The 13,761-nt window shown below is 47.0% G+C and overlaps 1 protein-coding gene across 5 annotated transcripts in view; it reads left to right on the top strand.

The window, feature by feature from the left end:
- SASH1 (SAM and SH3 domain containing 1) overlaps positions 1-13,761 on the top strand; it is a 205,029-nt gene that overhangs the window by 157,064 nt on the left and 34,204 nt on the right. Inside the window, exons 1-3 of one of the 5 annotated variants that reach the window (XM_085024107.1) lie at positions 1,852-1,971; positions 7,149-7,281; positions 12,488-12,834. In XM_085024107.1, the coding sequence (XP_084880233.1) occupies positions 7,260-7,281; positions 12,488-12,834 (369 nt within the window). In that variant the 5' untranslated portion in view covers positions 1,852-1,971; positions 7,149-7,259. Of the gene's footprint in view, positions 1-1,851; positions 1,972-2,192; positions 2,462-6,469; positions 7,007-7,148; positions 7,282-12,487; positions 13,324-13,761 lie in introns of those variants that run through there. The other 4 variants (XM_021072094.2, XM_085024099.1, XM_021072069.2 and 1 more) reach the window with 4 other exon arrangements.

Raw genomic sequence — 13,761 nt, 5'->3', positions numbered from 1 at the left:
TCAGCCTAGTATTTCAGATATTCCGCAGTTTACTCTGCTACACAGCACAGGCTGGGAGCGACGGGGCTGGAAAGTCTCACCTTCTTTTCACATAGGTCACATACCTATTTGCCATGGGCCCACTGTGGGCGGGCCCTGCTGGGCAGCCCACATACAAGGAGGGGAAGAGACACAGTGCCTGTCCCTCTGGACCCTTCTGTCCTCTGAAAGATAGCCCTTGTTGAGCATCCATGGAGCTCCCTACATGGAGTGTCTCCATAAATACCTGGCTCCTCCTCTGAGAGTGGCGGCTGTGACCAGTTAAAAAGCAGGAAAGGAGATGTAGGAGATGGGTCCTCTCAGGAACCCTAGGAGGCTCGTCACTGCCTATTTTAGAAATGAGAATTCGCAAGTGGCATAAAGGGAACCTCAGCCTGTGTCTGCAGGATTCCCGAGTTGTGGCTCCGTATCCTGCTTAGCATCTTCTCTGCATCTAAACAACCTGTTCAGACCCAGCCTCAAATGTTGGCCATTATCACTTTCATGTGTTTTCCTTGCCTTTAGTGTTTACACAGCACCTCAAACAGCTATTTGCAAGAATTAAAATAGGTCTTGTTTGAATTCTGATCAGTAATAGATAGGATGTAATAGAGCACTCACCAAGCTCCAGTGGTCGATTATACACAGTTCTATACACCATTTGTAAAACAGCAACACTTTAAGACAAATACTATTAGACCAAATTTACATGGAGGAACTCTAAGACCCATAGAAGTCCAGCGATTTGTCGGAGGACTTAGAAATGAATCCCAGGCTGTTCTGGCTCCAAAGGCTCCGAGTACTTGCTCACCATCTTGGGTGGGGGGTTTACACATTTTCTTAGTTTTCATGAAGTATCAGGGAAATGCAAGCCAGACTTTCTGCAACAGCCTTAAAGAATTTTAAGTGCGATGGTGCAGCAGCGGGGTTGTCAGACTTGGGTGAAGAAAGCCCGGGTCAAGATGTGGTGGTATAAAACCATGAGGGTTCGCAGTCTGCCTCTGCCATTTATTGCCTGGGAGAAAGACATGTGTGCAAAGACTAATTAAGCACAGTGCCGGTTGATTGTGGGCATTTGGTAAGCAGGGGTGTTTGAAGTCCAAGGGCGGGAAAGCACCTGTCACCATGGGTGGCACGTGTGGGTCCTCAGATGGTGATGGGAAAGGGAGCGTATGTGGAACCAGAGAGGGTGTGAGGGAGCAGCTTTGGAAAATGGGAAACAAGCAGCATAGGGCAGGTGTGGTGAGAAATAATAGGAAATACCATAAGTGGTGGTGGGAGAGGTTGGGGGGGGAGGGAGTTTCCTGTAGAGTGAGAAATGCCAAAGGGACCTAGGAAAGAAAAACAACAGGACAAGCCCCCAGGAAAGAGCTCTGGTGGTCTCTGGTACCTGCCAAGATCTCTGCTGTTTGATGCCCTGGGAATTGGCGGCTAGGACTGCACTGTATGGATACATTTGAACATAGCCCTGAAAATACAGACCTGACTTGCTACTCGTGTTGTGGGACTTCATATGGGTTTTCAGTCCTGCCTTTTTAGGTGATGTTCTGTTTAAGTAACAGCATGTGATGCTGCTCCCCAGACACCCCTGCGAAAACTCGGTGACCCTCTGGTGGCAGAGTCCCCATGCTTACACTTTAGGATCCGGGAGAATTCCGCTGCTCCGAAATGACCATTGAAACAATTTGTTAAGACAGTTTTAGAAGCATCAATGAAGGGAAACATCTTCCATTTACTCTAGCGGTTAAAATAGGAAGGAGAAAAAAAAAAAAAAAGGCGGGGAGAGAGAAAGTGACAGCTTTAGGAGAAAACCACAATCCTCAGTTTCAACTCAGTAATTTCAAAAATAGCCCTCGGAAGGTGTCTATTTTCAATCGTGATGCCTCCCTTCAGGGGTTGTTGGGAAGACTTTCTGCAAAAGAGATCTTTTTTCAGTTCAGTCACTTGTGAGGGGTGAGTCCTTGTCCCGGATTTGCTCAGATTCTCGCGTTCTTTTTTTCTTTCTCTGGAATTCCATAGACAGTAATTAAGGAACTGGAGGCCAGCGGGAGGTCAGGGAGCCTTCGTCAGTGAAAACAGGGATTGTTTGCCACGTACAACACTCCCTTTTTTCCTTGTGGTGAATAGGAGATTTGCTTAGAGCTGATGACTTATGCCTTTCTTACAAGTTCTGCAGTTAGCGAGGAGCCGGGGGATCAGGCAGCAGGCAGCGAGCAGCTAATTGAAACCAGTGCCTTCACTTTCTTCTCCCTCGGATCCTAAGCTGTGCCGGCGGAGCCTGTCCGGTCATGTAACTCCCAAAGAGCATGTTCGGGAGCGCCTAACCGTCCCTTTGAGATTGCAGAGGTGACAGCAGGAGTGAAGACGCTCTCAGAGTGGGGAGGGGGCGGGGGTCCCGGACGTGCTCAGCATCCCCCCCCAGGCCTGCTAAATGCCGAAGCCGGTAAGTTCGCGGACTTGTTTCGTGGAAAGGGGAGGATGTGCTTTCTGTCCCTTCAAGGAAAGGCTTTTTTTAAATTGTTCCTGCCCTGGGATGCCTCCCTCTTGTCTATTCAGATTCTTCCTTCTTCCCTTGTTTACTTCCATACCTTGTAACCCAAAGACTTCTTTCTCAGCTCGCTCACCCAACACTAAGGCATGGCTTTTGGAGAATAGTGAACAATATTTGGAGAATAAAGCAGGCATGCAAGGGGATGGCTGGACGTGGGTTGGAACTTAGTTGCCACTTGTGGCGGCTTTTCCTGTGGAAGACTTGGCTTTCAGCAGCGTTGCTCATGACTTTTCATAAACCTCCGATTAGTTTCTTCTCCTGAAGCTTAATGCCCTTGACATTGTGTGAATTTCACAGGCAAATATATTGCTGATTTGAGAATACTTTTCAGAAATGCTTAAAGATAGTGTTCCGTGCGGGGCTCTGGGGAAGAGAAGTTGACTTAGTCTGGCCGTTCATCTGGACAGCGTGCTACGTGTCCGGAGCTGTCGAAGCAAACTGAGTATGTGTGTTTCTGCGAAAGGCGCAGTTGTAATCCTATGCTCAGAAAGGTTTCCAGTGGTGCCCGAAAGGGTTCTAGCTGCTCCATGCAAGTTTGATTTAATCTTCATCACAGCGTGTGACCCCTGTGCCTGCATGACTGCGCCACGCAGCTTTTGGAAAGCGTTTGTTCTCGCACCCCATCGTTTGCAAGAACTGTTTGTTACAGGGTCAGGCGAGTGAAGCATCTGTTACCAACCTGCAGCGACAGGCTTCAGTTGAACAGGAAGGGGATACTTTTAGTTTGCTCCAGATCACTCATTTTTGAATCTACAGATGCTCTTAATTGCGTTTGTTTTTTCTGAGCATCCTTAGTGTAGCTGCATTATAAAAAGTTCTCCACGCTGGCTCCGTGTCTTTCCCATTAGAACATTGCAGATGTGTCAAGGACGCACATGTTCCAAAAGAAGCCGAGAAGGAAGAAGGCTCCACCCTCCATAGCAAGCCAAACGGGCCCCATAGGCTCCTCATTCAGCACCCTGGCAGGAGAATGGTGTACTCTCTCTTTAAAGCAGCTATAGTTTTGTGCCTTGGCTTGGTCAATTTGTTATGGTTTAAAACTGTGGAGCCAGCTGTCTGCAATCTGATGTAATGTTGTCATAGCAACCAGAAATGAAACACTTAAGCATTCACCACAGAATTACTACATATAGCATTAGCCAAAGTAATTAAAAGTTGAGCCATATGGGCTTTCTGGTGGAAAAATCTGCAGTAGAGAGGCTGGAAATCAAATGTTTCTATTTACAATATTGTAAATCCACTTTTCCACAGCCTTTGGTGGGATAAATTAATTGCCTTTTTCTAACTGAGGATCTGGGGGTGGGGGGGTGCGGTTATCCAGATGATTGAGTTTCTACCTTCTAATTTAGAAGATGGTCACATTAAAGTTTATTTTAGCACTCTGCCCTGGGCCAAGACAGGGAGAGGAAGAGATACTATTTGTGTTTGAATGTGTATAAACATATACGGTTATTTTTTCACTTTAGTGTATTTAAAACCTGTGTTATAATGGCTGAGACTCTTTCTTGGAATCAATCATTCATTTCACATACAATGAAGATTTCTCTCCTCTTCTACAAAGTTCCTCTAGGTGGGGAGATTTCCTTTCCATACACACATGTATTTCTTAAATTTAAGAAAGTAAAAAAAATTTTCACACATACATCATTGGAGGTAGATTCTGAATAAAACAGCAAGATACATCTTTTTTTTTTTTTTTCCCAGCATTTGGGAAGTGGCAATGCTCATTTAAAAGGAGAAACATGAGGAATTGAGGCTTTCCTCCCCAGTTTAATAGAAAAATGCATGCTGTTTACAGACTTTATGTTGAAACAGCTGGAGAGAATTTTTTAAAGGCAAATATTTCACAACTCTTTTTCCTCTGGACTCAGGGGGAAGTAAGAAGTCAACACCTCTCTCAATAAAAAGCATCCTTAAAAAGCACTGTTCAACTCCAGTGACTTCTAGGTTCACTATTTTTTAAATAATAATAATAAGGTATTGATATCAGGAATTACTTTGGTTTTTACTCTATATTTTTCTTCATATAAATTGTGCTGCATCTATTTCATCTAGGGTTCAAGCAAACATGATAGTGCAGAGAAAGTCATTGGTTCCTGTGAGTTGTCAGTGGCACACACCCCCAAACGTTTAATTTTTTAGAGGAAAAAAATAAAAATAACTTGAATTCAAAGTTCTAAAGAGTTCTTGTTTCTCAAAACTAAGTGGAACATGTGAAAGCAATTAAATAAGTACCTGGAATATGCTATTTTTCACCACAGTGGATCTGGGCAGAGGAAAGTGGGATTGGTGGGGGCCCGAGGAGTCATTGCCTTTTATCCTGTTGTTCTGGTTTAACTATTTTGATTTCTCCTGAAAAATTCCTCCTGGTGGTACGTTTGCTGCAGATGATTTGTGTCTTTGTGGACTCAGGATTTTTGTACTACTCCTTTCTAGATCCCATTTCTCTTCTTACCCCTCCCCCATCACTGACCCCCCCTCCCCCCACCTCCACCCCCCCATCTCCCCACCAGCAGCAGCTCTAAGCTGGGTGTGAGTGATTTTCATCCTGTAATGTAGCTTCCTGAATCTTGATTATCTTGTGTTTATTTCATTTTCACGTGACTCCAGGTTTGTTTGTTTGTTTTTTTAATGTGAGGGTTGTAGATACGGTCTAGCTTTGTAGGTACAGAAGCCTTCTGTCATCTATTGTTGATTCCTCTTCTATTAGAAGAACTTGGCTTTTGAGATACCTCAAGAAGGCAGAACGTTTTTCAATGTTTATGTGTAATTCCATGCACTGTGGTTTTGTTCAGGTGCCCATTACCCAGAATGAGGGTTAACCAAGTTCTCTTTCCTCTGGTTGACCACTCCAACCATTCCATCACACCAACAGTTCATCCAAGTAAAAGTGAGATTCTAATCAGGCAAAGCCATTAGGTAGGAGAAGCTGTATTTATTATTTTAATATGTTACATTTAGAACAAACACATCAAGCCTGATTGCTGGCATGCAGTGTATCCTTCCCCTGTTTTCTGTGGGGGTCCAATTTCTACTCTTTGTTACCAGGTAACCAGCAGTTAACTTTAATTCTGAAATGTGTATGCAACATTTTATCTGAGAGATGGAGAGAAATCAGAGGTAGACACTGATACACTTCACCAAAGGGGAGTCCTGCTGACTTGCCATTCGTGGGTTATAATAATGATTCTTTAGCAAGTGAATGGCTTGCTTATAGTCCAATGACTCCAATGCTGGCAAGTCCAGGGCCAGGACAGAGGCCCAGAAGTGGGTAGTATACCCCTTACAGAGGCCATAGTGCTGTAAAAATAGGCACATTTTTAAGCCAAAGGAATAAATATAAGCCCTAACTCATTTCCTCTTGAACTGTTCTCTGCTGGCTCTTGCTTACTTATTTTATGGTCTCTAACATTGGGATTAAGGAGAGCGTTTCTGGAGGGGGGTTGGGGGGGGGGGTCTCCGTATGAGACCCAGTGTTGGAGGAGTGAGTTGTTCCTGCTTCGTGTTCTGGTTTGAGGCATCGCTCTCCCTCTCCGGCAGTGAACTCGGTTTGAGGAAATGGAGAGCAGGCTGCTGGCAGGATGTGCGGGATTGGCTGGAACTGCCCCTGAGCAGCCGGCCGGCCAAGGCTGTGCACTTCCGCCGGCTCCGCGCTCCGGCTCCCGGGCCGCCGCAGCGCCCAGCCCCGGGCCGCCGGGCCATGGAGCGGGAGGCGCCCGTTGCTTTTTCCCGTTTTGACCAGATAAAACAGGGGAAGCTGCACGTTGAGTGTTGGAACTGACTTGGAAACGAAACGCTCATTTTGTTCACAAGGACAGGATTGTTTTTCGCTTGGGTCACTGCTGTTTTTCCCCCCTCCCTGTAACGTTTGATACTTGAGGGAAAACAGCTGGGCTGAGCATACTTGCATCGCTGCGGAACGAAACGGGATGCTGGGGAATATGGACTGGACTGTGTGGCTTTAAAGGTCAGCTTTTTCCCTTGTCCCTCGTGGAGGAATGCAGGGTCTGTCCCCATCTTCGCCTTGTGAGCTGTCGGAAAAGGGCTGAGAGAGGCGGAAGGAAGGAGAGCTGAGATGCGGCAGGCGGGCCGCACAAATGGGCCTGAAGGCGGCTTTGTGCGTCTCTTCCCCTTTCCTGCCCTGCTGGTTTTGATTTTTGGGGCGGGCTGAAACAAGTCAGCAGAATTGGGGTTTGGAGAAGTAGTCAATGACCACTTAAACAGCAAGTCCTGAGGGGCCAGACAGAGGAGAACCTGGCTCACACCCCAGCAGTGCAAGTAGAATGACAGGGGCAGCCTAAGAGGGTGATCTGCCGGGGTTCTCTAAAAGGACCAGGACCACACGGAGACAAATGCACCCCATGGTGGCCCAGGGCACCAGTGTGCGCTGTGGTGCCCAGGACCTCATTTGGCACCGAATGAGACCTTACGATGATGGTACGTGGGGCTCCATGAACCTGTCGGGCAGCTTTGTCGGTGCCCCAAGTTCAGCTGCAGAACTGCCAAAGTTCAGACAGGCGGAGAGGCTGAGCTGCACCCGGCAATTATCTGATTAACTTTTCCTTTGTTTCTTTGCCAGTCAAGAGAACAGTCGGATGATGAGACGGAGGAGTCGGTGAAGTTTAAGAGGTTACACAAGCTGGTAAACTCCACTCGCAGAGTGAGAAAGAAACTAATCAGGGTGGAAGAAATGAAAAAGCCCAGCACCGAAGGTAAAAAAAGCAAACTCCACCTTGCTTATTCCAGAGTGTATCATTTGGGTCTGAAGATGTCAGGCAGAAAATGGGTTGAGTTCCGGCTGAGGCTGGCAGAGGGAGTATTTGGATCTGTTGTGTGAGCAGGGCAAACACTCCGTACCTTCCAGAAGGAAGGATTCTGCCATCCAGCATTCCAGGGGCTTAGTTATCTAAATATTACAGAGATGGAAACGGCTCGTGTATCTCGGTGAAGTCTTCTCAGGATGTGGTGCAGTTTTAATTTGGACCTTCTACCATTTCATGTAAGCTTTATTTTAGGACATCTTCTGAGTGTAAGCCTCTACTTCCGAAAAGACTAAGGTTGTCACCCAGTGAATTTAGTGCAAATGTGATTTACCTCCATCTGGAACAAACATCTAACAATTGAGGCACTTAATGTCCTTTCAGATCTCTGAGATAATTTGATCTTCCTATAAATGGTCTCAAGTCTCAGTTCCACTGAGGCTTTAAGGACCTCCCATCCTAAGTGGTCTTTAAGAGCTACCTCACTGGCTAAGCCACTTGTCAGAAGAGCAGTGTCAAAAGGGGCATAAGCTGGGATTTGTTGTAATGAATAGTTAACCTTTGAAGTGTAATGATGACAGGTCAAATCTCAACCGTGGCCGTTTTTCTTATTGTTTAGTGCAGTGCATTTACAGCAGCCTGTAAAATTCTCCCAAAGTGATGCAGTAAAAGAGTAAGATTTCCTGCTTGAAAAACAATAAGTGAACTGAAAGAAATACTGAAAAGAATCTATCTTTGTTTCCCCCCCCCCCCCACAAAAAGCACATTACCTATTAAAATGCCATATCTACTTTGTGGGAAATTTCAAAAATGTAGCATGTAGATGAAAAAAATACCATTGCAGAGGCTTTTCTGTTGTACTTAAATCAAATCAAACCCTGGAGGGAACCGCATTCCCCCTTATTTACATGAGTGAGGGTTTCTTATTGTTATTTTTGCTGGGTTTTAAATATTTGTTTGATGTAATTATCAGTTTAAATCCCCAAGAAGATCATAGAAGGTAAAGGGGCTGCTGTGGGGAAGTGGAGATTAAAAGGGAAAAAGGAAAGGAAGAGGAGAGAGACAGAGAGGGGTGGGGTGGGGCTCTATCTGCATTATGGCCAATTTCATAAACTTAGAGTTGTGCTTCCTTCCAGGGTTTCTTTTAGGTGTCCTTTGCATGGTAATTCTGGGTGCAGTGCTGATTTACCTTTGCCTGTCCATTGTGGTTTCACTGTACAGAACATAGCCTGACTTCCTCTCACTGTAGAAGCTCTTACTGAAATCACACACGGCGTCACTTGGTGGTAATATTAAGTAGAACCATATGAAATTGCCATCACTCAACTTTGGGAGCCATCGCACTTTTAAAACAAACCTCATGTACACTCGCCAAAATTAAATCCCATATATCACGCATAGATGGGTGGGTCTTGTCCATAAATGAGATAAGTGGATGAAGTCCCTGGGCCTGGGCCTGCCACCCAGGAGCCCCTTCATGTAGGGTAGTCATGTGTGTTAGGGCAGGTTTTCCTGTAGCATAACATTTGTAAAAGCATAGAAGTATTCTCATTTGTGTATTTATGTCAGAAGAAATCAACTCAACTGTCTCTCAGAGATATAGTTGGAAACAAAATGGGAAAATATACCAAAAGAGGTAGCAATAGGGTAACAAGTAATAACAATATGGCATTTCAGCTCTGAACTTTGATCCGCTGGCTATGAATTAGGTGTCACAGATAGAAGATGGATTTAGTGAATTTGAGTCCTGTGGTGTTTGTGGAGCTGGGGTGCTGTGGACAGGCTTGTCGCTAATGCCAGGAAAGGCGGCAGGTGTGTGCACAGCTCAGGGCATCTGCTGCAGGCTGCCCCTAGCACCAGTTCTGGTGGTGACTGGAACTCTACCACTCCTGCCTGGTACAACTCTCTGAGGTTTGTCATTGGCAAGAGAACTGGTGTTAGTATTGGAGAGGCCACCTTGACACCTGCTTCTGCAGAGCTGGAAAGGTTTATTCTTTGAGTAACCCCTTCTCCTGCTCCTGGACCTTCAAAAAGTTGATCCTTTGGACTTCCTGCACGCCTGTGCCAATACTAAGCTGTCTGAATAATAAGGGACATTTACTGAGCGCTTTCTGTGTGCCAGCTGCTTTTCCAAACACTAGATTTTATGTTCCTTTTAATATGTCATCTTCAGAATAGCCACCAGAGGCAGGCACTGAGACTGCCCTCATTTCACAAATGAGAAAACTCTGACAGACACAAAGAGGGGAAGTAATTTACTCATGGTCACTGAGCCAGCTGGCCAGGGACCAGAATTAAGTCTGAGTAGCCCGACTTCTCTACATCCAGGTCTCCACGCTGCTCCCACGCCATCTCTCAGCCCCCAGCTCTGGAGCCTTGAAAAAGCCAGGAGAGTTACAATCCATCATCTAGTCTCACGCTTGTAACTTGAGTTTTGAGTCCTTATCCAGGGCCTGGATGCCCCTAGACACAGTGAAATTGAAGGCCAAGGCAGTGCTCTTCATCTGCCCATTTCTGTGTCTTTTCCTAAAGCTGATACCCACCCACTCTCTTTATTCCAGCTCATCTGCAACCTGCTAATGACTCCTTAGCTTTTCAGCTTATAACGTACCTTCCCATACTCTTTTCACTTACTTTTATCCTCTCAAGAGCCTTGTAATAGATATTATGAAGATAGGGAGGCACTGTTACAGGAGAGGAAACTGAGACTCGGAGAGATAAAGGAATGCCCACAGTTGCAAAGATGGTGAATGGCAGAGCCAGGGTTGGAGTCTAGGGCATCAGTCTGTGTTCTTGGCATTAAGTCATCCCATATCCTACCTCTTTCTTCCCATCAAAATCTCCGTTTCTTCCGTATTCTGATTCCAGCTGGGCAAAATAGATAAAGGTCAATTATGTGCAGCAAATCGTACACCAGATGATGATGGAATGAGCACATCTTGATTGTCATTCTCCCAAGAGGAGGACAGTTATAATTTCAAGTCAGAGGCAAATGGGAGAGGTGATGCTCTAAACCCACAGAGCCAAGTCCAGGCTGGGTTTCAGGTCAGGCACAGACAAGAGTCAGGACTGCCCTCGGCACAGTCTAAGGTGGCCTCTTGGGAAGCCTTTGCCATATTTCCCTCCAGACTCCTTACCAGATGCTGTCTTGCCAGAATCAGGAAGTAGAGCTATACATGTCACGGGCATGTGTGAACCAGCTGGTTCCGAACTTAAATGTCACAAGGAAGTATTGGAATCACCAGTGACAGCACCAAAAATGGACTCTGTAAAATTTCCAGATCACTGTTGCGTCCTTAACTTCCCCAAAGCACCTAAAGACTGTGGGTAGAGAGGGGCCTCCGCACACCACTGTGGACACCTGGGCTAAATGTGAAAGCGTGATCCGCTTTTACAGAGGAGTCCGCTGTTGGGCTGCCCTGCCACCAGGCTGTGCCTCTCGTCTCTGCCCCATCACTTCATCCCTGGAAGTGGAGCATTGACTGTATCCGGAAGAGGTTGCGATTTTTACTTCCGCCAGCATCAGCACCCTTGGCCTCCATTAGTTAGAGGTCCTGAGGAAGGAGCAGGAAACGCTCATGATATTCGCACACTGCTTCTGGTCTGGCCGGTATCTGCCAGACCCAGAGACCCTGCTCGTCAACTCCCTTGAAAGATCTGGGAATCTTATTGAGTGAATATGTTTGTGATGCAAGCAATGGAGTAACTTTGGACCGGATATAGGGTTTTGTTTTGTTTTGTTTTTTTAATAAATTTTTTTGGAGTATAGTTGACTTACAATGTTGTGTTAATTTCAGGTGTTCAGCAAAGTGAATCAGTTGGACTGGATATAGTTTTGAATGACTCTCCCTACCACCATCTCCTTGACATCTGAGTCAATCTTATGTTGTATTTCATAGTAGCCATTCTTTTCTCCTTTGTAACTATACTTCCCATCTGTCGGGAAAGTGAGAAACTTCTGGAATGTTAAAGCCCTCTTCCCAATCCTCTTTCCCCCCTCTAGAGCAAGCCGCCCTCTCCCTTTATCTCTGACATTTAGCCACACACTGGCATCCCAGTCCCAGTTGGTATATTTAACGCCATCCCACTGTTCCAGGGCACTTGGTATTTTTTCCTTTTCACAATTCAATTGGCAGAGAGCTGCCGTGCTCCAAAGTTTCCTTATAATTAAAGGGACCCAGCCAGTCAGGATCACTACACCCAGAGTTTGACCTACTTCTTTTCTCACATCTGTTCACATAACACATGCAGAAAAGAACTCAATTTTCCTGCCAGCAAGTCCAAACCTTTCCACTGGGCTCTGGAAGTCTTGGCTGGATACCTGGCTCCAGGGAAGGCTTCAAGAGCTGGAATCCTTGAGACGAAATGGAACACTCCATGGGGCTGCTTGCGTGTCCAGGCCCTTAAATGCCCTTGCTGCTTCGAAGTAGGGCCTGCCTTGGTGGCGATGTCTGTCTTGGAGCACCCAGTTCCCTAACTTTTTGTGTTAGGCTTGTCAGATGGGGACCATTTGTCGTTGCCTTTAGAAGCTACGACCCTTTATGGCGTTTCCTCCCCCAGACTTCTCCCTCAGTGATTTAATTATTTAATGGCATATGTACCAATTAAAAAAAAAAAAATCACTGTCAGCCACATGGCATTCATTGCACCCTGACTATAAAAAGCCAACCAGACTCAACAGGAGGGCCTTTCAGAAGGGGGAACAATTCTAATTCTTTAGCTTCTGAGGATTGCACTTGCAAACTGGGAAGGATAATTATCTTTAGAGGCTAAATATCCTTAAATATAGGAATAATGATGGGCTTAGAGTTTCCAAATGGTATTTTCTAGTAGGTCTGTTAAGGTTTTTGGTCTATGAAGATATTAGGGCGGGGGCGAGGAGAAAACACATCTGAAATCTTTTACCATTAAGCTTGTGTGAAACCATACACTTGTTCAGTTTGGTTGTTTTCTTTTCTACGCACGTTTAGTTGAGTGGGAGCCAGGTTTATGGCGAGCGAGTGAGTGAGTGAGTGTGGGGGGCGGACCGCTGTGGTTGCCCTGAGGGCTAGCTAATTTTTTTGCAGGGCAGGGGGCTTCAAGACAAATCTGAGCTGTGAGAGAATGCCAAGGTGTGATGACAGGAGACCGTGACCGTGTCTGTGTTGATTCCCTCCAGGCGGGGAGGAGCAGGTGTTCGAGAATCCCCCGGTCCCCGACGAAAGGTCCGCCCTTTACTCCGGAGTGCACAAGAAGCCGTTTTTCTTTGATGCCTCTCCTGAGAAACCTCCGGAAGATGAAGCGGACTCTCTCACCCCTTCTCCATCATCCAGCAGCCTGGACACCTGGGGAGCTGGCCGGAAGCTGGTCAAGACCTTCAGCAGAGGAGAGAGCCGGGGGCTGATCAAGCCCCCCAAGAAGATGGGAACGTTCTTCTCCTACCCCGAAGAAGACAAGGCCCAGAAGGTGTCCCGCTCCCTCACCGAGGGGGAGATGAAGAAGGGCCTCGGGTCCCTGAGCCACGGGGTAAGTACCGATGGGGTTTGCTTCTATGACAGCCACCGTCGTCGGCACCACCTGCTGGTGTCCCTGGAGGAGGTTCAGAGCGTCCGGAAGCAGATCCGCTTGAAGAAGACGGACGCTAATTATTCCTGTTCCCGAGCTTTCCTCTGCCAGCGTCCCTCCAGAAAAGGCGTGACCAGCAGCACCTGTGACCTGCAGCTGCTCCGGCCGAAGCCCAAAGGGGGCGGAGGCTGCGGCGGCCCCGGCCGGAGGGGGCGCGGGCGCCCCGCGGTCAGCGAGTTCAATGTCACGTACGTGGTGGAGCGCAGCCTGTACAGCCACCTGAACCTGACCCAGCTAGTGCGTCCTGCCGCCGACAGGACCCTGAGCAAGGCTGAGAAGCAGGACCTGAGGCGGTGCTTGCTGGAGGAGGAGGAGGAAGCCAAGAGGAAGTGGGCCGCCACGGTGGACCGCTGTACTAAAAGGGTTCTCTTGAGAATCCACCAGAAGTCCGTGAGTCACAGAGAGACGGTCACGGGGACGGCCTTGTCATTTCTGTGAAGTGCCGTCAAGCATTATGGCCTTTCTTGCTGAGCCTGGCATCCTTCCCCCATCCCCGTGGTCCCCGCCCCACCATCATCGCCTCCATTCCTAACCCGCTTTCCTTGAGCCATGGCTTCTCCCTCTCTCCCCTTTGTCCTCCTGACAGTTGAAGCTTTTTCATTAAAACTAAACACTGAAGCCGATCCAGAGAGGGTTCTCTCAGAATACAGGGGTGGGGTCTGGCCTCCTAGAAGTGGCTGTCTTGAGTCCCAGCCATCATGTCACTTGACCTCAGAGAAGCTGATTCAAAACAGAAGGACGTTTTGCCCTTGAAAGAGATGCATTTTCTCTCAGTTGATTAAAGCTATAGGAGCGGTCTCATCATTCTCATCACCCATTTGGTGCTTT

This window comes from Sus scrofa, chromosome 1 (genome assembly GCF_054392235.1).
Source record: "Sus scrofa isolate SSC_HxYL_T2T_F1_AM1 chromosome 1, Sscrofa_HxYL_maternal_Yorkshire_Landrace_v2.0, whole genome shotgun sequence".
NCBI lineage: Eukaryota > Metazoa > Chordata > Mammalia > Artiodactyla > Suidae > Sus > Sus scrofa.
This window is presented reverse-complemented; position numbering and strand designations above follow the sequence as displayed.